This window comes from Chiloscyllium plagiosum, unplaced genomic scaffold, assembly GCF_037043375.1.
Source record: "Chiloscyllium plagiosum isolate Xiang-an unplaced genomic scaffold, Cpla_swu_hap1 HiC_scaffold_20, whole genome shotgun sequence".
Lineage (NCBI taxonomy): Eukaryota > Metazoa > Chordata > Chondrichthyes > Orectolobiformes > Hemiscylliidae > Chiloscyllium > Chiloscyllium plagiosum.
This window is the reverse complement of record NW_028270158.1, coordinates 37623005-37650511: the sequence shown is the minus strand read 5'-3', so window position 1 is coordinate 37650511 and position 27507 is coordinate 37623005. Positions and strand designations below refer to the sequence as shown.

Sequence of the window (27507 nt, the reverse complement as noted above, 5' to 3'; positions counted from 1 at the left end):
CTCTTCCTTGCGGCCTACAAACTACCTTGCTCAATTTTATCCATTGCCCATCTGTTTCCTCACAAACTAAAACATGGTTAAACCTTCAAGGTTCCAGTTAGCTAACAATCTGGATTGTATTTTCTAACATTAAATCTCCTCTGACAAGTAAAAGATCTGACAACATGTCTCGTCTGCCACATCAACGCAATCTAGTTGTGACTCAGTTCTGCCATCAACATTCACGTGCCTGTTTATAAAGTCCATTGATTACCAGATCCATGCTTTCTCCAGTCTTTTTGGTATTTGTTACTTCAATCATTCAAAAATTAATCATTTTCAAACTAAGATAAGCATCAAATATCTTTAATACTTTGTCATATAGTGCCGTACTCTCATTAATGATCATTTCCATTCCTGAAAGTAATATGTCATTGTGGTCTTCTGGTTTTTCTTATGTAATTCTGAATCAGCTTTGTTCCTGGTAAATCTTTCCCAGTCCTCTCATTCCTGGGCTTGGTATGTTTCCAGATTGCCTGAAATTCTTGTGATGGTGGTAGGTTGGCTTCCATCCTGCTTCTGCATCTGTGACTGTTTCTGTCCCACTGCTCATTGATGAATCTTGGAAAATATTTGCTGTGTCTTCTAGGCATATGATTCACTTTAGTTGCTGCTTTGAATGTTTCTTTTCACATTTTTTGCCGGCACCACGACTGCCACATATTTTGCTTTGTGTTTGGGTTTAACTCTGTTTAAACTCTCAAGATACTGCCACTGGAGTCCATGGAACCTCCTGCAAGAACTTTTTATTGATAGCTATAAGCACATTTTCTTCATACAAGATTCAGTAGTTTTCCTCGCACGTTTTCTCTGGTGGACATTATTGAAAAATAATAGACAAAGTTTTATGGACCCCATGTCACCTTATAAGGTTTCACATGCAGCTGACAGTTTATTGAAAAATTATCATTGGCTTACCAACAATGTACTTACTAATAAAACTATGGATGGCAAATTTCAGGCAAGACACCTGTGCATTTCTGGTGTGTTTGTGCTGCAAGTGAGATCCGATTGGTAGTATACTGCCTTGTAAAGTTCCCTCCACTGGCCTAGTTCTTATGGATTCATGGAAACTCCAGGGATCTTTAGAAATGGGAAAGTGGCCCTGGATCCAGAAGTCCCATCCCCATTTACAAAGGATCCCACACCTGCACTTCTAGGAACAAAGGTCACATCACTAGACAAATTCTTTTCTTGAGATATGTGTGATGAACCAGGAGTTTCCCAACTCTGCGTATCCATCTTGACAGCAAAACTATTGTTTGAATGGGAGTGACAACTAACTAAATGATAGGAACTTGACTGACCCAGAACAGTAACGTATACATGACTAGGATGATGAATACTGTGCCTCAATGATGCAGAAATCACTTGAAGGTTGGTTATAAACAAAGATTGATCTTTACAAGTAACCGAGAAGTTCATATTGCAAATAAATGTTAAACTGAATCACATTAATTGACATTAAATTTAAATTAATCTTATAACGAAAATGTAGTAAACTGATTGCTTTGGGAATGTAATAGTTTTATTTATGAAAAATGATATGTATTCAACCGCATGTTGATCACAGAGAAGTGATTGAACTTCACACTGTTCCTTGTGTCCAAGTAATTAAAGTCTCCTCTGTTATGCTAATGCTAAATAATTTTGTGATTCAAGATGATTGTGGAACAAGAACTGGAGGTATTTACTTCATCTTTCAGCTAAACGTTGAATTTCAGTGCAACCTGTGATTGTCCCACGTCTAATATTACCTCATAAATAGTTATTTGTAATGTGATAGGTGGCTGTAAAGAAGAGAACGTCAATAATACTGTACTTAGAATAATATCTGAGACATTGATGCATTTGAAAGGGCAGAGGGGAATATAAAGAAAACTTCAAAAACTGGCATTTAAGTATCAGAAGTTTGAAATGTCAAAATCAGTTTTTTCTCCTGGATTTCCAATTGCAACAATTGACAAGTGACATATGTCTCTTTGGTGCCCTCTGAATTTGAAGGTCATGGTCTGTACAATTGCCTTTAATATTGCAAACCAGCTTTGACAAAGTTCAAACATCTTTTAAGTCATTCTAAAACAATTACTTGAAGGAATGAAGTAAGTCCTGCATCTGGACTATGAAAACAAACTACATAACCTAATGTGATTTTTCTTCATAATGCAACGCCACAAAGGCTGGTATCCCATCACCAAGTAACCCTTTATTTACGCATGCAAAGTACACACTAGTCCAGTTAGCAGAAAGCTGCATCCTAGGGTGAGCAGAATGCCTGATACTCTTGTTTATATCTGTCAGCCAGGACTCCCTGATTGGGCCATGTTAAGAGCCCCTATTCTATTCGCTAACAGCCACCTGATTGGCCTCATTCCAATCACTACAATGTTAATGGAGCTATAAAGAAAGTTTGTGAAGGAATTAATGTAATATGAGATTCCAATCAATAATCTTGAATAGTAAACCTGTGGTAACAGATAATTAAAAGAAGGTGACTATACTTTCAAATTTAGGAAATCAGCTAACTAGAAATCAATGGTGAAAACAATGTTTTTTTTTTAGGAACTGAACCACCTTGACCCAGTTTTTATGAGCGGTGGATAAACAGTACATTATTTCCCACAATTCTAATTCACTTTTGATAAACTACAAAAACTGGATTTTAATTAACACTTCAATGAAAATAAAATTGGCAAAGCTAAATGAGGGCAATTACACTCTACATCTGACTCACGCTACATCTGATCTGGAATTATCTGATGAATACCAAAAATAATTAGCTGTTCTATTTTCCATCACTAACATTCACACTCTCGTTTAACGCGAAACAGTCTCACATAGTACTTTACACTTGTCCATGTTAAAGATCATCTGGCATTATCCTTTAGATTTGTGTGTTTTAATTCAGTTCTCTGAGTGGTTTCCAGTTCGACAGATCTTTCCAATTTAGTATCACTTGCAAGTCTGATTATTTGCTCTGAATTTCTAAATTTAGATCTTTTCTGCAATTTAGAAAGAGTCAACTTTCCAGCATTGAGCCCTGAGATGCCTCACTCTAACAGTACTCTTCTAATGTTCATAACTTCCTGCTCTTCAGCCACCTGGATCTGTTTTACATGTGTGATCTATGCAGACTTTGGTGTTAGCTCATTTGGCTGGACAGTTGGTTTACAATGTAAAGTGGCACCAACACAGGCTAACATTACTGTGAAGAATTCTACTTCTCACCCTCCCACCTCACCTGAGTCATGGTGACTCTCAGGTTAAACCAAGTCCACTTGTCTCTTGCTCTAATGAGAGAGCAGCTCCATTGTCTGGCAGGGCTTTGGTAACTTTACCTTTTATGTAGGTAAACAGAACTGAAGGCAGAACACCAGTCTAACCAGTGCTTTATGACCCCTTTTAATCTATCCTCCAAATATAAGGGAGCTTTTTGATTAATTTTGTACCTGTCCATGATATTTTAATGTCCAGAAACCTGGACTCCTTAGTCTGTTTGGATCTCTACTGCTTCTCATTTTTCACAGTTTTGCAAGTACATTTTATCTATAAAGTGCTTTCAAAAGTACCACAAAGATATATAAACAATACAGACCCTCCTGGAATTAAAGGGCAGGAACACTTGAGCTTTGGACTTTACAAGAAGATTATAGTTTTTAAAAATCCTCCTTTCGCTTAAATGTACACAGAGAAAAACCACTGGTCCCTTGTCAGACAGTAAAATTAGTTTGGCATCTGGGTCAGCAGCATAATGCCAAGGGAAAAAACTAAATCAGAAACCCATTGAAATTAAATGGCAGTTTTCACACTTTATGATCAACTTGAAAGAGATTCATGGGATGTGAGCCTTGCTGTCAAGATCAGTATTTATTGCCCATCTCAAATTCCCTTATAAAGCTTGTGATAAGCCACATTGTTGAACTATCATGGTCTATAAGGTGTAGGTTATGGCTTTAGGATGTGAGAGCTCTGGATGAATTTAACTCCTCACAGACTTCAAACTTGCTTCTGATGCCTTGAAAAGAGTTTAATAGTAAAGAGCATTTAGATTTGGACTGTTGTAATTGGTGAAAATGAGTGTTGAAAGATCTTGTGTTGAGACACAATTTTGATCATTTTGAATATATTGAAACTCAAGGTTAGTATGAGTGATGTCATGTGGGCCATAGGTGAAGAATTAAATTAAATGTAGAATAATCTGTAGCAGCAACATGCTGTGGAGTAGGTTTTTGTAGTGAGGGGAGAAGCAAGGCAAACTGCAGGGGGTGGAGTTCAGAGACAGTTCCTTCACAACAGGGTATACAGGCAGAGGTTCTACTTCCTTGAGCTTGCAGAATAGCAGCAGTTTCAAGGGTTGAAATTTTCATGAAGAATAAGCAGGCTAATTAACAGATTGTTAAATTGCAGCATGACCACACCTCTCATGGCTAGCACGACCTTGATGGGAAGAACTTGGAGCTTCTAGCTCAGATGTAGGATTTCTATCCATTAAACTACTGACCCATTTTGGTATTTCAATATGTCAGAATATATTCTGAGTTTGGTACCCATTATTACACCTCCCCAAAACCCCACCCTGTACCCATCTATACCTTACTATTAAACGCTGTTTTTAATTAATCCAGAAGAGGACTGCAGCACTTGTCTAAAGGATATTTGCAACAGTAACAAGGGATGAGGATTAAAAGTATGCAAATGTAATTTTTTTCAGCCATGATCTAATTAAATGATGAAACAGCCTCAAGAGACCGAATGCCTTGTTTCTGTTTCAATGGTCTTCTGATCTCAACAAGATAGTATAGTTGCAATTAAATTACTTCGGCTATGTATAATGCCGATTTGAAACTCGAGCATCCAAAATTTCAAACAATAAAAAATATTTTAAAAACATGTCAAACACAAATTAATGGTGGTGGTTTCAGAATTGCATTCAGCTTAAAAACAAAGTGAACGCTTATAAGCTGATGTCAGTAAAAGCACAGCCATTAAGCTGTCAGATTGTCATGAGAACCTGATTACTTAATTTTCACTAGGGAAGGATGTGCACTGTTTTTGTCTGATCTGGGCCAAATGTGAATTCAGTGCCACAACAATGCAGTTACCTCTTACCTTCCTTCTGAAGTGGCTCAGCAAGCATTCAATTTGTATCAGAGTAACTGGGAATAGACATTAAACATTTACCTTGCCTAACTCCTGAAACTGATGAGGTAAAGATGGTGGTTGCTTGCTCAAAATTCACTACAACTGACAGGGAAGTATTACTGTGATGTTATTTGAAACTGAAATAAAAGAGCTGCGCACTGTTTCTACTTTGCAGTCTGCGGGCCCAAAGTTCAACCTAGATTATCGTTTTAAAGGTTGAATAGGAGTTTCTAAGTCAGTCAAGCTGCCATTCCACTAAAATACATCATTGTTGTAATTCCTGTAGAGAACAATGGCAACAAAGGTACAGTAATGAGGTAAGCTACTTTGAAGAAATTCTGATCCATCCTTTCATCTCTGGGATTTAGGTTTGATTCTAACCCAAGCTTTCAACAAAACATCTCCTTTCTCTGCCAAGTGTAAACATCTACAAGGGATTGTATTTACAAATTAAAGACATCAAAAGAAAGCAGCAATATAAAAAGACGATTTTTGAACTAAGATTGGAACAGCCTTCCAGCAGATGTAGTTGAACAAGAAACCTTAATGGGCAGTAGGACTTATCCTACTTGAAACCTATTATGTACGATATTCTTGGGCAGATTAACTTTAATCACAGTGACAGCAACTTTCCCATTCATATATGGATTGTGAACCAGCGAGCACAGGTTTAAAGTATTTTGCAAAAGAAGTAAATGTGAGATGAAATTTTTTTCACAGAGTGAGCAGTTCCTATCTGAAGAAATGACACCAGACTTGAAATGTTAACTCTGCTTTCCCTCCACAGATATTGTCAGACCTACTGAATTTGTCAAGCAATTTCTGTTTTAGTTCATGTCTGGAATGCACTGCTTGGAAGTGTGGTGGAGGCAGGTTCAATTGAGTCATTCAAGAGGGCAATGTATGATAATTTAAATAGAGGGTGCAGGGAAAAGGCAGGAGAATGGTGCTGAGTTAGAGATTGGTGCAGACACCTTGAACTGAATGGATTCAATTTGCACTGCAGCAATGCTGCGATTCTGTGTTTTGTTGCTGATCTGAAATCACTACCTTTCATGTTTCTGTTCTCACTATTGTATTCAACATTTTTTCATCATCCATTCCTTTTTCCTCAATCATTTTAAATCATTGACTAATCTAGCCTTCTCAATTGTGGTAACAATTTTCCTTCTTTTTTGCTTTCTTCTTGTTTCAAGTCTTGCTGGTTCAGTTCTTGTGTGCACTCTGTGACCTGAGTAGTTTCTCATTTTCTGCATGTCCAAGGGTGTTATTGAAGTGGCAAACACATTGCTAAGGCACAAGAGAAAAAAAGCACTGGAGGGCAGTGATGATTTCATTCTGGCCTAGGAAATCACAAATATATGTGACACAGGAAAAGATAAACAATACTGACATGTAGGTTGGCTTCAGAAACTTCAGCCTGTCTTGCTTAACAATCAAAAGTCCAGGAATCCACATTCAACAGCAGCTTTCAGGAGAAGTTGAATAAATCCTGAAAGGAGAAAGAAATTGCAGTGCTGTAGGGAAAGAGTAGGGGGGTTGGATTAACTGCTGTTCGAAAGGACAGTGTTGATACAGTGGATCAAGTAGTTGTCTTCAAGTCTTAAACATACTTGCCTGGTGGGAAAATGTTTTCTTTTATTGTTACAGATATGCATGGAACATTTGTAGTTCTACTTCCACTCAGTCTCATCTTGATGATTTTTGGAGGAATGACCGGATTTATTAGCATTTTAGCACGAGCCTATGCGTTACTGTTGTTGACTGGAACTCTTTTCCTATTTGGAGGTAAGGCCAACTTAAAAATTGTGTTATCGTTTCCTTTTCTTTGTTTGTTTCATTTGCTTGTGCTTGTTCCCTTCCACCTCCTTTTCAATTATTGTCCCTGAAATATCCTCTAATAGGCTTTGTATAGAGTAACTCCTCACCTTCTGTGACTACAAACTCCATGTCGGCTTGCTTTGTCCTCTCTAAACCTATTTCAGCTCCTTAGTCTTCAGTGGACTCACTAATATTATTGTCTCAATGATTGACAAAGATAATTCTGACCACTTCTTAATAACCCTCATTACCCACAATTCTTTAGCTTTTCCAACCTTCTGTGTGATTTTTTGGAGAAAACTTACCTTCAAGTCTCTTAAAACTGCACTTCCCAATTCCTGACTGCTCAACATTTGTTGCTACATTAACCATCATTCACTGGAGGGCAGTGAAATCAACCATTATAACTGTTGATTTGCTCAACCACTATTCCCTTTCAACTTTGACACTGCTTTCATTGTCATTTAGTCATTTCCCCATGGCATTATCCTGAAGAGGACACAGATTTAATTGACAAAAGAAGCAAAGGAGACATGCAGAAAAACCTGTTAATGCAATGAGTGGTTGCACTGCCTGAGAGTGGTAGAGGCAGGTTCAGTCAAGGTATTTAGGTGGGAATTGAGTTATTACTGAGTTTGGCACAGGGAAGGTAAGGAATTTCCTGTGAATAATTAGGATTGGGTAAGAAGTTGGCAATTGGAAAGGAGAGGGAAATTTACAATTATGATATAATCAAAGGAAAGGGGGTGCTGCGGCAAGGGCACAGATTTAATGCAATAGCGATGTTAAAAATATCTTTTTTCATGCGGCAAGTAGTTTGAAACAGTAAAGCAGTGCCCAACAGTTTGATCTGTGTCATTATCAGTTTCACCTAATAAGCTGAAAGAGTATGAAGAAGAAAAGCCTGCAGCAGAAGGGTAAAAATTAAATCTGCCAGAGGCTGCTAGCTTACTTGAAAAGCCCAGCATTCCTGCTCCTCTTGATCCACTGAAAGTGTGCAGGAAGTGTTAGCTGGGGGCAAGTGACAATTCTCACTACTAACTCACTGCTGAACTTCCAAACTCAAGGAAACATTTTAAATCAGGATCCTAACTATGTGTAGTAGCCCAATTTAAATGTGTTAATCAGCAGCCTGCCTCTTTTCAGCAGGGTGGTTGCTTACTCTGATCTACACTATCTAAATATATGCATGATTTGGAAATGCCGGTGTTGGACTGGGGTGTACGAAGTTAAAAATCGCACAACACCAGTTTATAGTCCAGCAGGTTTAATTGGAAGCACAGTAGCTTTTGGAGCGACCGCCTGATGAAGGAGCGTCGCTCCGAAAGCTAGTTTGCTTCCAGTTAAACCTGTTGGACTATAACCTGGTGTTGTGTGAGTTTTAACTAAGTAAATGCAGGAGACCACCTGAGGCCATTTCCAGTATGGTTCTGGAGCGTTCAATATTAAAGTCACTGCACTTCAACTTTGACAGAACACAGTGGAGCTGTTCATTTTTGTTGTTCATTTTGTAGAAAAGCAGTGAAAATGCCATAAAAATGACACAAGTACTGTTCATGCCTGTTTTTGTGGGTTCCTGTGGAGATTAAGTGGTCAACACAACATGATAATTCACCGCCATCATTAGTAAAAGAGGACAAGAAAGGATAGATTTGGTAGTAGTCAATGAAGAATTAATCCTTCTGGTATAAATGTTATGATAAATTCTGTACATTAGTGCCAATACACATTTTCAGAAAATTCCGAGCAACATCTGTCCTTGGAGTGACTGCACAAAATTCTAGTAACGTGTACAACTTCATTTTTATAAATACAATGGTGTAAGAAATTGCAGTCAGGTCAGAACTGCTTTAATAATTGAACTCTGAGAAACTGCATTTCACAGATGACATGATACCAGCAGGATAGGAATCTCCATTAACGAGAAGGATAACAGAACTGAGATGTTATACCTGTCAGGAAATATTGAATAGGTAGAGGCATATTTCAAGAAAATAGAAGTCTGAGGCATGACCTAATAGATGTCTTTAAAATAATGAAAGCGTCTGATGGGTGGAGAAGATATCTCCACTTGTGGGGACTGAAATATAAGATACTTGTTTATAAATTTCGTGTCGAAGAAGGTCCTGAAGAAGGGTTACACCCAAAAGGTCGACTTCTCCACCTCCTGATGCTGCCTGGCTTGCTGTGTTCTTCCAGCCTCCAGCCTCCTGCCTGTCTATTATAAATCTAGTCAGGCTTTCAGAAGGAAATTGGTTAAAATATGGAACTTGCCAGCGCAGGGACTACTTGTGGCGAGATTTAATGTAATCGGTTAATAAAAAAAGCAATGGCAACATTAAAAATATATTTTTCATGCAGCAAGTGGTTTGAAACAGTAAAGCGGTGCCCAAGAGTTTGATCTATGTCATTGTCAGCTTCACATAACAAGCTGAAAGAGTATGAAGAAGAAAAGCCTGCGGCAGAAGGAACATTAACAAGAAGAGGATCTTACAGAGAGATCAGCAAAATCTCAGTAAGATTTCAATTTGCATATGAACATTCTAAATTGGAGTTGTTGGGAAACTAGGAATCAGTGGAGTTCAATAAGTTCAGGATTCATGTGTGTTCAATAGATCGATACAATGAATCACAAAAAGTTAATATGCAGGTACAGCAAGTCATCAGATATCCCAGACTGCTATAGTCCAGGCTAAAGTGAGGAAATCTGACACTGGTTTGAGTGCCGTAACAGCAGCTCTAGATCCAGAGCTATTCAAATTTGCCCTCAAAATTCAACTGGAGGCTTCTCAATTTAGGTCAGCAGTTTATCACCAGCCAACCCATAGCTACTGAGGAAGCAGCTTATATGAGTTCAGTACTATGGAAGGCAAACTTGCAGAGAAGACAGACACAAAAGGATTGCAGAAGGAATGTTGATTTTCTATGTATTATTTAATGATTGAAGAAGCTGTGGTGGGGTAAATGCAACTGGATTAGAGAAAATCTGCAGAATGAAGGCATAGGCGACTGCTGCCAGAATAATCAACATTAATGCAAGGCATCAGAGACAGTATGTGATCTGCGAGAAATTTCTAAAAGATCTCAGGCAGCACTGATAAAGGGATAGGAGAAAGAAGACCACCAGTACTGTGCCAACAGGACGATAAATTACAATTGTGACAAGAATGCACTGGATCCACCAGCAAGCCAGTCAGGGATATTAATATGGTTTGATGGTGAGCATAGTATTTGGGATTAATACTGATGTTCTAGTAGTTAGACTGCACCAACAGTGATGTTGGATGATGTCATAACACATAGGACTGGGACCTGATGGAAGAATGTTCTAATTAAGTCTAATTAAACCAGGCCTCTCTATATAGTGTAAATCATTCATAGATGTTGCTAATTTACACCAACACATTATCAGTTCCTGTATGTGCAAATTGCTCAGGATATTAATGCCGTGGTAAGGAGGATCTCTAGTACGCATACACTGTATGGTGGAAAGGTCATGCCAAATATTTTTCATTATTCTATTCTGACTCCTTTGAAGAAAAATATTGATGAATATGCATAATTTAAGTCAACATTAGAGATTAACTTGTAAATGATTTATTATTGACTCTTTGAAATATTTTACATTATTTATTCAGCTTTAAAAATGTCTGTATATTTGAAGATATCAAACTGACATACAAAACCAAATTAAAAATTGAATAAAAACTTAAATTGTTTAATTTTTATTTGTGTTCTGGTGTGAAAAAACAGATCAAAGTAAACATGGAATGCAATGTTCATTTGATAGTGCCCATACATTTGGTACTACATGTCATTTTGGGTCTAAAATGGTACAATTCCAGTGTTAGCTGTACGGGATGCCAGCTTGGTCATTAATATGCGTAGGGTGTGTGTGCACTGGAGATATGCAGAGCAGGCAGATGATGACATCAGTTCTGCATGATTTGATATCAATGTTTTGATTTTTGATCTGAACACTACAGCTGATGCTTTTAACTTCTCAAAACCGAACATGCATTCAGCAGCTGTAATTTATAGAGTTCATGATCTACTTTCAGGTCAGTAGCTAACTGATTTCTGTCAGCTCTTGCTGAGCTTATAAAAATGTCCAGTGATTTTTACTGCTTATTAAAGTTACTGAAGTTTACACGAATAATGTGGCACAATTTGAAGATCTTCGCGGATCCAGTTCTGATCACTTACTCCCAGACACGGGTGCAGTTTGCATTCTTGTTGCATGACAGGCAGAATGAACAGAGATGAAGCACAGCAGGATGAGCTGCTTGAAGGGGAAGTCTCTCAGCAAGAGGCCTTATCAACTCAACGTCTAGAGGGAGTATTTCTCCTCCCTCAACTTCAGCAAAAACCGTGCTTCAATGTCATTGCTATACCCAGAAACTGCACATGGTCATTTACTGAATGTTCCAGGCAGAACTGAAGCCTCATAAAGAGGTTAAGTAGCTTTAATGATGGCTAGTGCATCCTACTCCATTAATATTGAGCTAAAGAGCTAAGGACGAGGCTGAACCCTCATAATTGCCTATCATGTAGTGTCAAGAATAGAAAGAGGCTGCATACATTATCACCTGGAAGAGCAAGTTGTAGCATGTGATTTTAAATAAATCTGGATTAGATTTCAAATGAACTGAATCCATGTTACTTAATCAGTGTTGCTTGGCAATACCACAACAAATAATCAATGGAGACCGTGAGCATATCTGTGTGAACTCCTTTCAGGCTGGAGCAGGTAACATTTCTCAGTTCACTATACACTGTTGCATAGTTTAGATTAGATTAGATTACTTACAGTGTGGAAACAGGCTCTTCGAAGAGCTATTCACCCATATCCTTACACCTAACACTATGGGCAATTTAGCATGGCCAATTCACCTAACCTGCACATTTTTGGACTGTGGGAGAAAACCGGAGCACCTGGAGGAAACCCACGCAGACACGGGGAGAATGTGCAAACACCACACAGACAGTTGCCTGAGGCGGGAATTGAATCCGGGTCTCTGGCGCTGTGAGGCAGCAGTGCTAACTGATGTGCCACCATGTTGCCCATCTGGGCAGCATATTTTGGAAATAATATACCCCTTGATTTGATTGCAGTATAGACTTACTGGAGTGATATACTGGGATTTTCAGCATTACATTACGAGGATGGATTAGTAATTTAAATTTAAATTCCCTGGAATTCAGAAGTTTAAATCTGATTTGATTCAGGTTTTCCAAGATATTAAGGGGAACAGATAGTTTCTCTCTAGTTACTCTATATCTACAAGTTGCAGAAACTAAGACCAGGACTGTGGTTTAGTAATTACAGCCAGATCTTTAAGGAATGAAACAAGGAAACACTCCCAGATCAATTATTAATTTTGAAACTGAGATTTTGTTACATTAAAGTGTATGGAGTTAGGTGAAGATCAGCCTTCATTGCACTTAATGACAAAACTGGCTTAAGAAATGTCAGAAATTGGTAATTTTTCCTTGTAATTTAATGCTGGAATTCCAGGTATCAGTCCAATATGGAATGGAAGCTTATTAGCACGGTGGCACAGTGGTTAGCACAGCGCCAGAGACCCAGGTTCAATTCCCGACTCAGGCGACTGACTGTGTGGAGTTTGCACATTCTCCCCGTGTCTGCGTGGGTTTCCTCCGGGTACTCCGGTTTCCTCCCACAGTCCAAAAATGTGCACGTCAGGTGAATTGGCCATGCTAAATTGCCCGTAGTGTTAGGAAAAGGGGTAAATGTAGGGGAATGGGTGGGTTACGCTTCGGCGGGTCGGTGTGGACTTGTTGGGCCGAAGGGCCTGTTTCCACACTGTAAGTAATCTAATCTAATCTAACACTGTTTAAATGAAGGCCAAATATGGTTTTATTGAAGGTTTTAATGTGCTCAGTTAAGTTGTGGAAGCAGATGAAAAGTTATCAGTGGTTACAAATAAGTAGGTTAAGTACTTACCCTAATTCCAATTATTTCCAGTCTGTAGCATTTTATAGGCAGCTGAGACAGTTATCAAAAGCAGGTGTAGTAAAGTTATGTAAATTAGGGATCTATTGAACCCAATACAGTCAAAGACCATCAAGGGAAATAAGTTGGGTATCATTGGAGAAGGTAGAGATGGGAACTTCAGGGGATACAGTACTTTTGCCCCTCTAACTCCATTTTAATTTAGTCCCTGCCCCTTGCCCTACACCCACTCCCCGCCCCGTCACTTCAGTTTTGATGGTTTGCATTGATCTGAACAGGCTTTGCATTTTTAAAAAATCCACCAGGCAGCAAGGTAGCTCAGTGGTTACTGATGCTGCCTTACTGTACCAGGGAGGTGGGTTCGATTCCACCTGTGGGCAACTGTCTGTGTGGAGTTTGTATAATATACCTGTGTCTACATGGGTTTCCTCTGAGTGCTCCAATTTCCTCCCTCAGTCCAAAGATGTGTAGGTTAGGTTAATTGGCCATGCTAAATTGCCCATTGTGTCCAGGGATGTGCAGGCCAAGCGAATTGGTCATGGGAAATATAGGATTACCAGGATGGGTGGGGTTTTCAGAGGGTTGGTGTGGATTTGATGGGCTGAATGGCCTGCTTTCACGCTGTAGGAATTCCGTGATTCCATAATGTAAATGACTACGTGGGTGACTACTGGTGTGGATTAGTGGTTTACAAAAAAAACAGGTTAGAGAGACATAACTGTCTGTAGCTCAGCAGTAGTATCTTTACCTTTGAGCGAGGAAGTCTGGATTCAAGTCCCATCTGTTTTAAAGATTTGTAATAACATCTCTCAACAGCTTGATTGGAAAATATCCTCAAAGAGAGATAATGAGAGTTCTTCTAGTATATTAGTAGCGTTCCTATATCTGAGTGAGGAGCCCAGGTTCAAGTTCCATCTGCTCCACAAGTGTTTAATAACATCTATAAGTGCGGTTTTTAATAATATATCAGAGAGAGATAAATCTGTAGAAATATATGAGTAGCTTCACAGAATAAGATTCTATAAAGCAGTATATTTGATTGAATTCCAGGCTTTGTAAATATCATTAATCAGTTTTATAACAAGAAACCAAATCAGCAATTTTGATGGAAGAATTACTGACAAGTTTATTCTCCCCAGGAGAAGCTATGAGCAGTTTTTTAATTGTATGGAGACTGGAAATGTAATTATATTGAGTTTTTAAAGTGGAATACGTTCTTTACACACAGCAATGTCCAAGATGTGTAATAGTGCACAGAGAGGCTGTTGTGGATTGTCAATGGGGGAGACTGAAGCAGGTCATTAACTAGTCTGAGAACAGAAAAGGTCCTTCAGGCCATGAAAAAAAAATATGGAGGATGCTAGAAACGTGAAGTAAAAACAAAGTGCTGAGAAATTCAGCACGTCTGGCAGCATCTGTGGACAAAAGTTAGTGTGCCAAATCTGATTGGGCTTTTCTTCAGAACTGCACTATAAGTTAATTAAAACATCCCTTTGTGAGGACAGGGGGTAAAACAATGCTCTTGCTGCCTCTAAAGTAAAGTTGTGCCTCCCTTGACTTGGAATTTCTCCCATAAGAATCTCATTCTGTCTATTGGCTTCTGCTCTGAGTCTTCTTTAGAGACATTGCCAATAGGGAAGTGGCATTTAAGTGAGGCCAGGCAGTCAAATATAGAACTGATCAGCTGTCGATTTGGAATATACACCAAACATCTGTACTTGATAATATTTTGTGGGTCATAGCTGTACATCTCCATGAGATCTCCAGGAAATAGCCTGCATGTACATGATATCCAGAGAGGATTTTACAGATTGGAAACCAAATGTAGTTGCAGAAATGCATGGTTCTGGAACAGTGTACAGAATGTTTAGAGAACATAACTTTAAAACTATATACATATGCATTTCCAGTTTTTAGACAATTAAATCTTTGTTTACAGCTTCTTATTTCTAAGAGTGTCGCTGAGCTTATACAGCCAGGAGAAAAGCTGAGAGTCACAATAAATACAAAGAGCAAAGAGAACAAAGAATATTACCACACAGGAACAGGCCCTCCAGCCCACCAACACATGATACCTTTCTAAACTAAAACCTTTTGCCTCCACGTGGTTCATATCCCTCATATTCCTGCCAACATCCCCATCATTGAGGCACTGACCATTGGCTGTGAATTGTCCACATGACCGACACAAGACTCCCCAAGCAGATGCTCCGTTCCCAGCTTCAAAACAAGCGAGCGTCAGATGGACAGAGATTGTGCTTCAGGGATACCCTGAAGGCCTCACTGGTGAAGTGTGAAATTCCCACAGACACCTGGGAATCATTGGCCCAAGACCGTCCAAAGCGGAGGAGGAGCATCCGGGAAGGCATTGAGCACCTTGAGACTTGCCATTGGGAAAAAGAGTAAGCCAGGTGAATACCGTGAAAGGAGTGCGCTGGCACACCAACATTCCACCCACCCCATCCTGTGACTACTGTCAGTGTAACAGAACCTGCGGTAGCTGCATCAGTCTGTATAGCCACCTATGGACCCTGAGAGTGGAAGAGAGTCCTCTTTTGTAAGGGACTGCCAATGAATGAATGAATTCTCTGCCTATTCATGTATCTGTCAAGTTGCCTCTTAAGCACTGCTGTTATACCTGCTTCTACCAGTTCCTCTGGCTGTGCATTCCAGGCATACCACTCACGTGTAAAAAAAATGCCTCTTACATCTCCTTTAGACTTTCCCCCTTCTATTGAAGCCTATGTCTCCTAGTAATTGACATCTCTTCCCTGGGGCAAAAAATTCCGATCATCCATGCCTCTCATTGTTCTATAAAACTTCCATCAGGTCACCCCCGACGTTCAAACGAAACAAACCTAGTTTGTCTAATCTGTCCTCATAGCTCATACCCTTCAAGTCAGGCAACATCCTAGTAAAGCTTTTCCATCCCCTTTCCAAAGCCTGCCCATCCTTCTGGTAGTGTGGCACCACAAATGTACGCAACGAGATGTGAGAGATCAGTTTGACTATTGTCAGCTGTGACATGGCGAGCACTTCTCACTAGGTGCATTGTGAAATGATAAATCGATGCCAAATGCATGAATAGCACCACGGGTTATGCATCCATGAAAACAATGTGTTTGATTAAATGCTTGGCTTGTAAATAGAATTGATCAGCATTTCAATAAGAAACTTAACAAGTAATTTTGACAGAGCAATTCCAACAAGTTTACAACCCTCTTTATTGACAACTTGTGAATGTGCTTTGAATCTATGTGGTCTAGTCATAGGGTGAGAAATCATTTTTTTGTAGCTTTTTAAATTCCTTTTGCTGAGCTAGTCTTATATTTCAGTAAGTACTTCTGTTTTCTTTTCAACACATTCTTTACAATGTGTTGAAATTTGTTTCATTCCAGATTCACTGGGCTCAAATGACGGTTAGTGATCTGAAATATTCTTTAAAACTCATTTTGTGGGATGTGGGCATTGCTGGTTGGCCAGCATTTATTGTCCATCCCTAGTTGTCCTTGAGAAGGTGGCGATGAGCGGCCTTCTTGAATCGCTGCAGTCCACCTGCTGTGAGTTGACCCAGAATGCAGTGAGGGAGGGAATTCCAGGATTTTGACCCAGTGACAGTGAAGGAATGGTAATGTATTTCCAAGTCAGGAAGGTGAGTAGCTTGCTGGGGAACTTGAAGGTGGTGATGTTCCCATATAACTGCTGCCCTTGTCCTTCTAGATGGAAGTCACTGTAGGTTTGGAAGGTGCTGTCTGAGGATCTTTGGTGAATTTCTGCAGTGCATCATGTAGAAAATACACACCACTGGCCAGTGATGCCCACATCCCACAAAATATTTCAGATTAATGACCTTAATCAGAACCCAGTAAATCTAGAATCACAAATGGAAAAAAAATTGGAAGGATTTTCCATGATAACTAATGATATTAGTCTTTTAATTCAGCCAAATTCCATTTAGATTTTATGAACTGAGCCATTTTCCTGTAATATAATCACAAATTTAAACTATTTATTTAGATATTAGGAGTTTTTTTTAATCAATCTTACTTTTGTTTGATCTTCAAATGTCACTGATAAAGACATCATTTATTGCCCATCCTTCAGAAAGTGGTGGTGAGGCAGCTTCTAGAACAGCAGCAGTCCATGTTATGTGGTACACTATCACATGAGGAAGGGATTTTAGGATTTTGATCCAGTGACTTTGCAGAATCCACCACATCTCTTTGCCTGCTTCAGTTGTGGAGAGCATCACAGTGTTAGGATTATGTGATACATTGGGTCTGGGTCCTCAGATTGATCCAAGCATTGGAATCCCACCTTCAGCAGGCATATTCTCTGCTCTGGTCAAAGAATGGGCTGCACTGAATCCAAAATCGGCCTCAAATGAGGGGTTTCACAATGGAGTCATCAGCCATGGTGGCAGAGAGTAGCCCTGGTTTCCCAGTAACCATCTTTGTAAGGCATCTGGTCCTAGAAAAGAAGCAGAAAACTAAGAGTTCTCAAGGATACAGCCATCGTGGCAAGTCTCAACATACCTTGGACTTCATAAACGTTTCTCTGATGGTCACAGGTGATCTGTACAATAATGGGTGGAATTTTCTATTCATGATATGATGCAGTCAGTGTGATGTGTGTACAGTCCAAAGTGACCTGCACATGGGAGAGGGCAGCTATGTTGGCAAAGACTAAAGCCTAGCTTGCAGTGCTGACTTCTTTATGGGGGAATGAGATGATGAGTGGTGATCTTGCACAAATTGCATCGGTAACAGCATTGATGCATTTGTGGGTTGAGGATTGGGAGATTCCACGCAAGTGCCCATCAATCCTTGGGAGCAACCAGTTGCATGAAGATTTAGTTCACCTGTCTTGTTAATGGCCACTCACCTCTTCAGATCACAGGTCTGCTCCAGATGTTGGTCTAGTTTTTTGACAATGTCCCAGGACATCCTCATCAACTGCTGACATTGTGCCTCACTCATCTGGAGAGAATGACATCATGGACAATAGTCTCTGGGCCTCCTGTTCTTCCTGTGCATTCTGAGGGGAACTTCAGCTCTGATCTCTTCATGTGGAAGTTGTTTGGCATCTACTGAAGGTTGCTGCTGGTTCTGGGCTTCCTGATACATATAGTTATCTTCCATTTCTCTGCACCTTTGTTGTGCCACATCAACAGTGACAATGACCCCTGCTGTGGGAGGATTCATTGTTTACTGTTCCAAAGAACCAATGCAGGAGACACACCAGGCTTTAGTAAAGTGAATAGTCAGTATTCACATCACTCAGAAGTAACTGTTTAGGATAATCCTCCAGACAGTGGGACATGGAAGACTCCAACAAAAAGGCCATGGAATGCCTCTGTTTGCACCTTTGACAAAGGGACCTTATTGCAATGAATGCAGCACAATACACATCCATACATAAGAAGATTGTGAGCGCTGTATCTTTACTGTTATCTTGTTTCCACCAGCTCCAAACCATCTCTCGCATCACACAAGAAAGGCAGCATTGCATTTAAGAGCTTGTTAGAAAGACTTACAATTCAAAGTGGGAGGAAACCTGCTCAATGCCCTTGTGCAGTTTATGAGATCTTGGATTATCGTTGTGGATTGTGGTGGGCCCACGGGTGCTTCTTTAAAGGTCTCCTGTCATTATTTTTACTTTACAGAGATGACCATTTTCAATCTGCAATGACCACTCACATGGTCAAGATTGCCTGCGGTCCAGGATTTGTATCCCACACAGATGGACATTGCATGCATTTCAGATTACAGATCACCTCAACATGTACTGCATAAGTGCTTTATTAATGCAATTGCCCCTTGAAGATTCACACATTGTTTACAATTTGAATCAGTGTGCAACTTTCTACTTGCATTTTGCATTTATGAATCAGGCTAGTGTGGAAGGCAGCACAGATCACACTTGCTGCTTATTCAAGAGATTTTTGCCTTGCCATTCAAAGCTTAGTTCGAGAATCAGCCTCTTTGTCTTTAAATTCAAAATCTCATTTCTGCTGATCTTGTGATTTTCGTAACTTTCTCACCAATGTGTTTATTGTTCAGAGGCTGGAAAGATTCTGTTTGTAGTTATCTGAGATATTCATGAAAACATCTGCCAGTGTATTAACTGTTTGGTTCTGTCTTCTCCTTGCTGAATAGACTATATTTGGTAGTGAAACCTCTTAAGAAGTGAGTGTGATGAGAGGTGCAGGTATAATTTGCTTCAGCAAACTATTCCCTGTTATAGAATGGACATGCGTGATAAATATTGATTCTGCTATAAGATATTGTGAGGTGAAAGGGGAAAAAAAAAGCTTTGTTGACTTTACCAGCTGGTCCAAATAATATAACAATGGATACTTGTACCTTAACTGATCAAGTGAGGTCTCTGAAACTTTGCCTTTTTTGCAACCCATTCTGTGAGTAGTTGAGGCCACAACATGTTATACTGCCATCTTCACCATTAATAATTTACCTCTTAGGTGGCAAGTAGGATCACTCTCCTCTGGAATATATTATGCAGCAGCAGGTCTGTGATGGCATCAGTAAGTTATGGTTCTCTATCAGGCAGCTGCAATGTACATGTGATTGCACCAAAACCCATATTCTAAAAGCACCCTAATCAATTGAGCACCAAAACAATAATAAGATCATGAGCAATATGAGTGGAAGAAAGCCATTTGGCCCATCAAGACTGCTTCATTATCCAGTAAGACACTTCAGCGGAACTGATTGTGATCGAAACTCCATATTTCTATGTTCCCCTGCCTTGCAGAACCATGCCCTCCACCTCCTCCAAGACTTCCGTTTCCCCGGCCCCTAACGCCACATCTTCACCATGGATATCCAATCCCTCTACACCTCCATCCGCCATGACCAGGGCCTCCAAGCCCTCCATTTCTTCCTCTCCCGATGTCCCCAACAGTACCCTTCCATCGACACTCTCATTCGTCTGGCCGAACTGGTCCTCACCCTTAAAATTTCTCCTTCGAATCTTCCCACTTCCTCCAGACCAAAGGGGTAGCCATGGGCACCCGTATGGGCACCAGCTATGCCTGTCTCTTTGTTGGCTACGTAGAACAGTCCATCTTCCGTAATTACACTGGCACCACTCCCCACCTCTTCCTCCGCTACATTGATGACTACATTGGCGCCACCTTGTGCTCCTGCGAGGCAGTTGAGCAATTCACCAACTTCACCAACACATTCCACCCTGACCTTAAATTTACCTGGACCATCTCTGACACCGCCCTTACCTTCCTGGACCTCTCTATCTCCATTAATAACGACCGACTTGACACCGACATTTTTTACAAACCCACCGACTCCCACAGCTACCTGGATTACACCTCTTCCCACCCTACCTCCTGCAAAAATGCCATCCCGTAATCCCAATTCCTCCGCCTCCGCCGTATCTGCTCCCAGGAGGACCAGTTCCACCACAGAACACACCTTCTTTAGAGACCACAATTTCCCTTCCCACGTGGTTAAAGATGCCCTCCAACACATCTTGTCCATATCCCGCACCTCTGCCCTCAGACCCCACCCCTCCAACCGTAACAAGGACAGAACGCCACTGGTGCTCACCTTCCACCCTACCAACCTTCGCATAAACCAAATCATCTGCCGACATTTCCGCCACCTCCAAACGGACCCCACCACCAGGGATATATTTCCCTCCTCACCCCTTTCCGCCTTCCGCAAAGATCATTCCCTCTGTGACTACCTGGTCAGGTCCACGCCCCCCTACAACCTACCCTCCCATCTGGCACCTTCCCCTGCCACAGCAGGAATTGCAAAACCTGCACCCACACCTCCTCCCTCTCCTCTATCCAAGGCCCTAAAGGAGCCTTCCACATCCATCAAGGTTTTACCTGCACATCCACTAATATCATTTATTGTATCTGTTGCTCCCGATGCGGTCTCCTCTACATTGGGGAGACTGGGCGCCTCCTAGCAGAGCGCTTAGGGAACATCTCTGGGACACCCACACCAATCAACCACACCGCCCTGTGGCCCAACATTTCAACTCCCCCTCCCACTCTGCCAAGGACATTGAGGTCCTGGGCCTCCTTCACCGCCGCTCCCTCACCACCAGATGCCTGGAGGAAGAACGCCTCATCTTCCACCTCGGAACACTTCAACCCCATCAATGTAGACTTCAACAGTTTCCTCATTCCCCTTCCCCCACATCACCCCAGTTCCAAACTTCCAGCTCAGCACTGGCCCCATGATTTGTCCTACCTGCTTATCTTTTTTTCCACCTATCCACTCCACCCTCCTCCTAACCTATCACCTTCATCCCCTTCCCCACTCACCTATTGTACTCTATGCTACTTTCTCCCCACCCCCACCTTCCTCTCACTTATCTCTCCACCCTTCAGGCTCTCTGCCTGTATTCCTGATGAAGGGCTTTTGCCTGAAATGTCGATTTTACTGCTCCTCGGATGCTGCCTGAACTGCTGTGCTCTTCCAGCACCACTCTAATCTTGCAGAACCCTTGCCAATCAAATATCTGTCTGTCTCAGTCTTGACTATATTTAATGATCCAGCCTCCACTGCTCATTGGGGGAGAGAATTCCAAACACTCTGAGGAGAAATTCTACCTTATCTCCATCATAAATGGGAAACTTTTTTATTTTTAATGTGTGCCCCTAATTTTAGTTCCTTGCAGATCTATTCCCTGTATCCGATGAGCACACAAATGCATCATGATTTCCATATTGACCCTTGTGACATAACAAAGATTTCATCCTGTTGTATCTGTCTGTGTTGCAGGAGGGAAATATCCTTTAAGAAAGGAATTAATCATTTTCTAGAATGTCATTGATCACGATCCTTCTACAACTTCCAGTTTTGCTCTGTGGTTCATAACCTGGTTCTGAATTATGTGATGCAGCCCACCAAGAGCAAAAAAAATTCAATTGCTTTCATTTGATCTCATTTTCTCTATTGTTAGTTCCTTTATGCATGCCTTAAGCAACTCTGAGATTATACTCCTTTACTTTTATTTCCCCTTGGACACAAACAAGAGATATAATCACATGGTTGCCATAGTAACTAGCCCCTCCTATAAAATAGCAGCAGGGTAGCAGAGACCTGTGTTTACAAACTGAAAATTAAGGTTACTAAACAGCCGCATGTGTTCAGGTCTTTAAAAACGTACCTATATGACTGAACAAATGAATTACCAAATTTAAATTCAAAAAGCATATTTTATCTGAAGGATCTGAAGTTTAGTACATAAACCCCCCTGGGCTTCAAAGCAAAATGAAAGTGTATTTATTTCCCATTTAGGCTGGAATACTTGTATTTAATATATTTACCTAATCATGGGTACTATTTGAAATTGGTGTTTTCTTAGATTGTGTTTGCCTGAACAGTCTTTTTGCAATTCAAAATATGCTTTTTGAATATACATTTGGTAATCTATTTGTTCAGCCATATAGGTATGTTTTTAAAGAACTGAACAGATGTGGAGAGAGATTCAGTCTTAACATTTTGAGCCAATAATGACTCTTTGGACCTGCTGAGATTCTCCAGAACATTTTGTTTTTATTTCATATTTCCAGTATGTGCAGTGCTTTGCTTTTAGTCAAGAATTGAGACCCATGCTGCAAAACTCCATGTAGGTTAAAAAGCATATATTGAAACATTGGACCAGGAATTTTCCATAGTCCACAGCCCAAAGAGTCATTAGAGAATGGCATCTAACTGGATGGTGATCGGACTTCCCTTCATCACTCTGGAGGAAGTCCCATCTCAGAGACCTGCTCGCCAACTTTATTGAAATGCCAAAGGCCACACTCGGACGATGAGCAGTCTCCAGAGTTTAGGTCCTGGGCCTGGACTTTCATTCTTGAGCTAGGGAGTTGGAATTGGGAAGATTCCTGGCTTGGCCTATCAACCCGGAGAGGAGGTGCTCACATGGATGGTATTTTCCTAGGTGAAGATGTGGCTGCAGTCCAATTGGCTGACTGAGGAAAGCCCTTCAAGCATGTCCACAAGGGCTGCTAGGTGCACAGGCAGGAAGTTTAAGGCTCCCCTCAGTTTTGTGGGACTTTGTCCCCTTTGTAATCCAACAGAAAGGCCTTTCAGCCCTCATCCCTCACACTTGATCCATGCCCTTCCACCCATTCCCCCATGGCTCTTTATCACAATCATGCCAGCTGATAAACCCACACCCACCTCTTATGGCCTTTCATATACCCCATACTAAGCTATGCTTTCCATCAACAATCTGAGGCTTCTCGAGCATCCCACAATGAGGTTTGGCTGAGAGCCCAATATGCTGTTAAAGCATCTGAGCACTTGCTTGCTAGACAACTCTGGCTCTGATACCTGCTGTCAATTTCCAATGTTTATTTATGCAAGGTTTAATATTCTTGCAGTTCCAGCTTTTGATGCTGTAAAGGTTTGGTTGGTTGACATTTAGTTAGGCTGTAGTGAAAACCAGTTTTGTTTTCAACTAGTGAAAATTTATCAATTTAGCTTTTTACACATCCACTATCACCATAGCACTTGCTGCTTCCATGTAGTGTTTAGTGGGCAAATGTGCACAGACATACCATGGTCTGGCATGGGATAGGTTCATGAGGGGTGGTAGGGCTGGATTTGAATGGGTTCCATTGGCATGAAGAATCGTAGGGGATGGATGGTGTTGTGTATAATGTACTCACAGTCAGTATTCACTTGTGATGCTGGTACAACATTGTAACATGTGACCTGAGGATGTAAAGGTCATCTTACTTTGGAAAACTTGAAGCATGATTCTCCAGTGATGCATGCTCCTCTGTTGTAACCTGATAGCTTAATATTAATCCAGACACTTAGGTATATTTGTATATAGTTAGCTATCATAAATATCTGTTGGATTCTTCAATATCACAATGTCACAGTCAGTTTCTTAAGTGACAATGGATAACATTAGCATTGCTACATCAAATGAAAAATTCTGTTGGAGGAAAATTTCATCAGGTTTAGGGGAGAATGGACAGGCATGTGGGGCATGAGGAGTCATGGGAGTGGGCACAGATGGTCCATAAGGAGCCACGGTCATGACGAGCCATAGCCTGATGTAGGGAGTGTGAAATGACCCTTTTGTAATTATCTTTCAAAAGGTTCGCTCACACAGACTTTTGTCCATGACGTCTTTGTGGCACCATAAACAATGACTCTTTAAAAAGCTGTCTGAACTTCATAATATTAAGAAGGAGTGAGACTTGTCTATCCCTATATGGAGGTGGCTCAGAGAAAATCCAGACCCTGGATTCCAGGACCAAGTAGATGTGTAAGGTGAGGAGGGGAGGTGAGTCTGCAGCTAGGAGTGGCGATGAGGACATGGTTTTACAATGTTGGTGGAGAGGTAGGATCACTTGTAATGGGCAGAGGTTGTAGGAGGTACCTGATGTTGGAAGGCCTTACTCTGACTCCTCAAGGCCTGAGAGTATCCTATTCAAGGCATTATCCCTGCTGCAGAACTCTTCTTGCCAGCTTAAAAATTAGGGTTGGGTGGGAAATGATCCTTAAATCATCATTAGTTAGTCACTGAAATGTTTCACCTGGGCAAGGGAGGGGAGGTTGGCCCAGCTGTCACTGGTCACACTGTTGAATTGTGGAGTGGCTAAATAGGGTGGGAATGCTGACCAAGAAATTTATAACTTTGCCCCCTCCTACTGTCAAGTCTGCCAGCAGGGTAGCATAACGTTATGGGTTCCAGTGAGGAGTCATATTGGATTCAAAATGTTAAAACTGTTCCTCTCACCATAGATGCTGCCAAACCTTCTCAATGTCTCCAGCACTTTCTGTGTTTAGGTCAGATCTCCACCATCAGCAGTACTTTGATTTTATTATACTAAAATTCTACCCACCGTGACTAAGTAGTTGCAAACTTTACAGACTCCTAGGGTGTTAAGGAGCTCCACATAACTAGATCTTGGTAAAAAAAATGCAGAAGTGAGACAGTGCAATGAGTTTTAATTTAAACACAGTACAGATGTAAGTTAGAAAGTAGCATTGTGTATTTGGAACATTGAAGGAAAAATGGCAGAAGCTTCGGAGAAGTTGAGACCAAGCGAGAGAGACACAAGAAATGATTTGGAGATGCCGGTGTTGGACTGGGGTGTACAAAGTTAAAAATCACACAACACCAGGTTATAGTCTGACAGGTTTAATTGGAAGCACACTAGCTTTCGGAGCGACGCTCCTTCATCAGGCTCCTTCATCACCTGATGAAGGAGCGTCGCTCCGAAAGCTAGTGTGCTTCCAATTAAACCTGTCGGACTATAACCTGGTGTTGTGTGATTTTTAACTTTAGACACAAGAAAGGTTGCAATGGAGAAAATTGGATATCCTATTAGTTGACAAAACAAACTTGTATCATATCCAAGAATCAAAATTAAGTTTTATTTAAGAACATCCAAGGTATGGATGCAATATTCAATTCTTGGGCAGACATGGAACTTCTGGAGTTAATGATTAGGAAATTGGTATTCTGTAGGAAACTGCTGCACCTGTTATGCTCCAGCTAAAGAAATGAGCCAACACTCATTTCAATAAAAATCAACGCAATTGAAAACTGCTTGTTTTCACTAATGGTCAGTGGATCCGCAACATCAGTTCTAGCCTGGTGGGTGGCAAATTGAAAATTCTTTGAAGAATTGAATGAAATATGATTTTCACTATTCCATTGAAGACCAAAAGAGAGATAGACATAATATTTCAGTGCTGATTACAACAGAACTATATATTGTCTGTAATAAAAACCGAAAGAACTGCAGATGCTGTAAATCAGAAACAAAAACAGAAGTTGTTGGAAAAGCTTAGCAGGTCTGGCAGCATCTGTGAAGAGAAATCAAAGTTAAAGTTTCAGTCCGGTGATCATTCCGCAGAAGAGTGCATATTGTGCATATTAAGGTGTTCAATTTTAAGGAAGTCAGTGAATAATAAATAATACGATCATCACCAAAAGAATGAATAGGGTAAGATAAAATGTGAAGCAGAAGAAGGGAACAATTTCCTCAAATTCTGCTCCGGGGTCCAGAGGAGTAAATATTTTTCTCACATTATCATGTTCTAATTATATTTGATCATAAATCCTCAAGAGCAAACCTCAAATGATTACATTCTGATTTATCCAATTAGCTAGAGGTTATTTACTACTTACATTGAATCAGTCTAATATAAAAGGTTGGGGAATGAATGTTTCTGGAGGTTGTTTGTGCATCTATTTTACATTTGTTGGGAGAACTGTATAACCTCGTACCCCACTTCACCCCCAACCCCAAAAAAAAACAAATACAATGTCATTATGTGGGGGGGTTTCCTGGTCATTTTCTAAAGTTATGCGCAGAACAACCCATATAGAAGTGCATACCTTGTGCTTAGATTAGATTAGATTCCCTACAGTGTGGAAACAGGCCCTTTGGCCCAACAAGTTCACACCGATCCTCCGAAGAGTAACCCACCCAGACCCAGTTCCCTTTGACTAATGCACATAACACTACGGGCAATTTAGTATGGCCAATTCACCTTACCTGCACATCTTTGGATTGTGGGAGGAAACCGGAGCACCCGGAGGAAACCCACGCAGACACAGGGAGAATGTGCAAACTCCACACAGATAGTTGCCCGAGGCTGGAATCGAATCCGGGTCCTTAGTGCTGTGAGGCAACAGTGCTAACTACTGAGCCACTGTGCCGCCCCTTCTAGCATTATGAGTTGGTAAACTGGCCTTTATAAATATATTTTCATTTATTTGTTTTCATATTACACAGAACCTTTCTTTTCCAAAATCCATGGTTTGTAGCTTAGTCACGATGAGATTCACTTATTGAACAAAAGGATTGATTTCTTCTGCAAATGTCTTTTTTTATGGGAGACTGTTACTAATCACTCCTTGAATGCTTTCAGGGGGTAGATTTTAACTATTGGGTATTCTATGTGTTATGCCTAGCATTTTGTGAACTTTTTGTTGGTACTTTAAAAACTGGACACAAATGGGCTATCAAATGACATTTGGTGTTTTGAGCCTGAAGACAGTGCTAAGTTTCTCAAATAACTAATGAAAGATGGACATTCAGACCTAATTTGAGAATTCACTCACATTCCCATTTCCTGTCAATGATATTTGAAACTGTGGGATTTTGCTAATAACACTGAATGTCAGGGACAATAGACAATAGACAATAGGTGCAGGAGTAGGCCATTCTGCCCTTCGAGCCTGCACCACCATTCAATTAAGGATGGCTGATCATCCTTAATCAGTATCCTGTTCCTGCCTTATCTCCATAACCCTTGATTCCACTATCCTTGAGAGCTCTATCCAACTCTTTCTTAAATGAATCCAGAGATTGGGCCTCCACTGCCCTGTGGGGCAGAGCATTCCACACAGCCACCACTCTCTGGGTGAAGAGGTTTCTCCTCCTCTCTGTCCTAAATGGTCTATCCCGTGTTTTTAAGCTGTGTCCTCTGGTTCAGCACTCACCCATCAGCGGAAACATGTTTCCTGCCTCCAGAGTGTCCAATCCT

General features: G+C 40.7%; 1 protein-coding gene across 1 annotated transcript in view; it reads left to right on the top strand.

The window, feature by feature from the left end:
- The window catches only part of tmem114 (transmembrane protein 114), a 90932-nt gene that overhangs the window by 19993 nt on the left and 43432 nt on the right, over nt 1-27507 (top strand). Inside the window, exon 3 of the mRNA XM_043711590.2 lies at nt 6832-6969. Within this exon, the coding sequence (XP_043567525.1) occupies nt 6832-6969 (138 nt within the window). The remainder of the gene's footprint in view (nt 1-6831; nt 6970-27507) is intronic.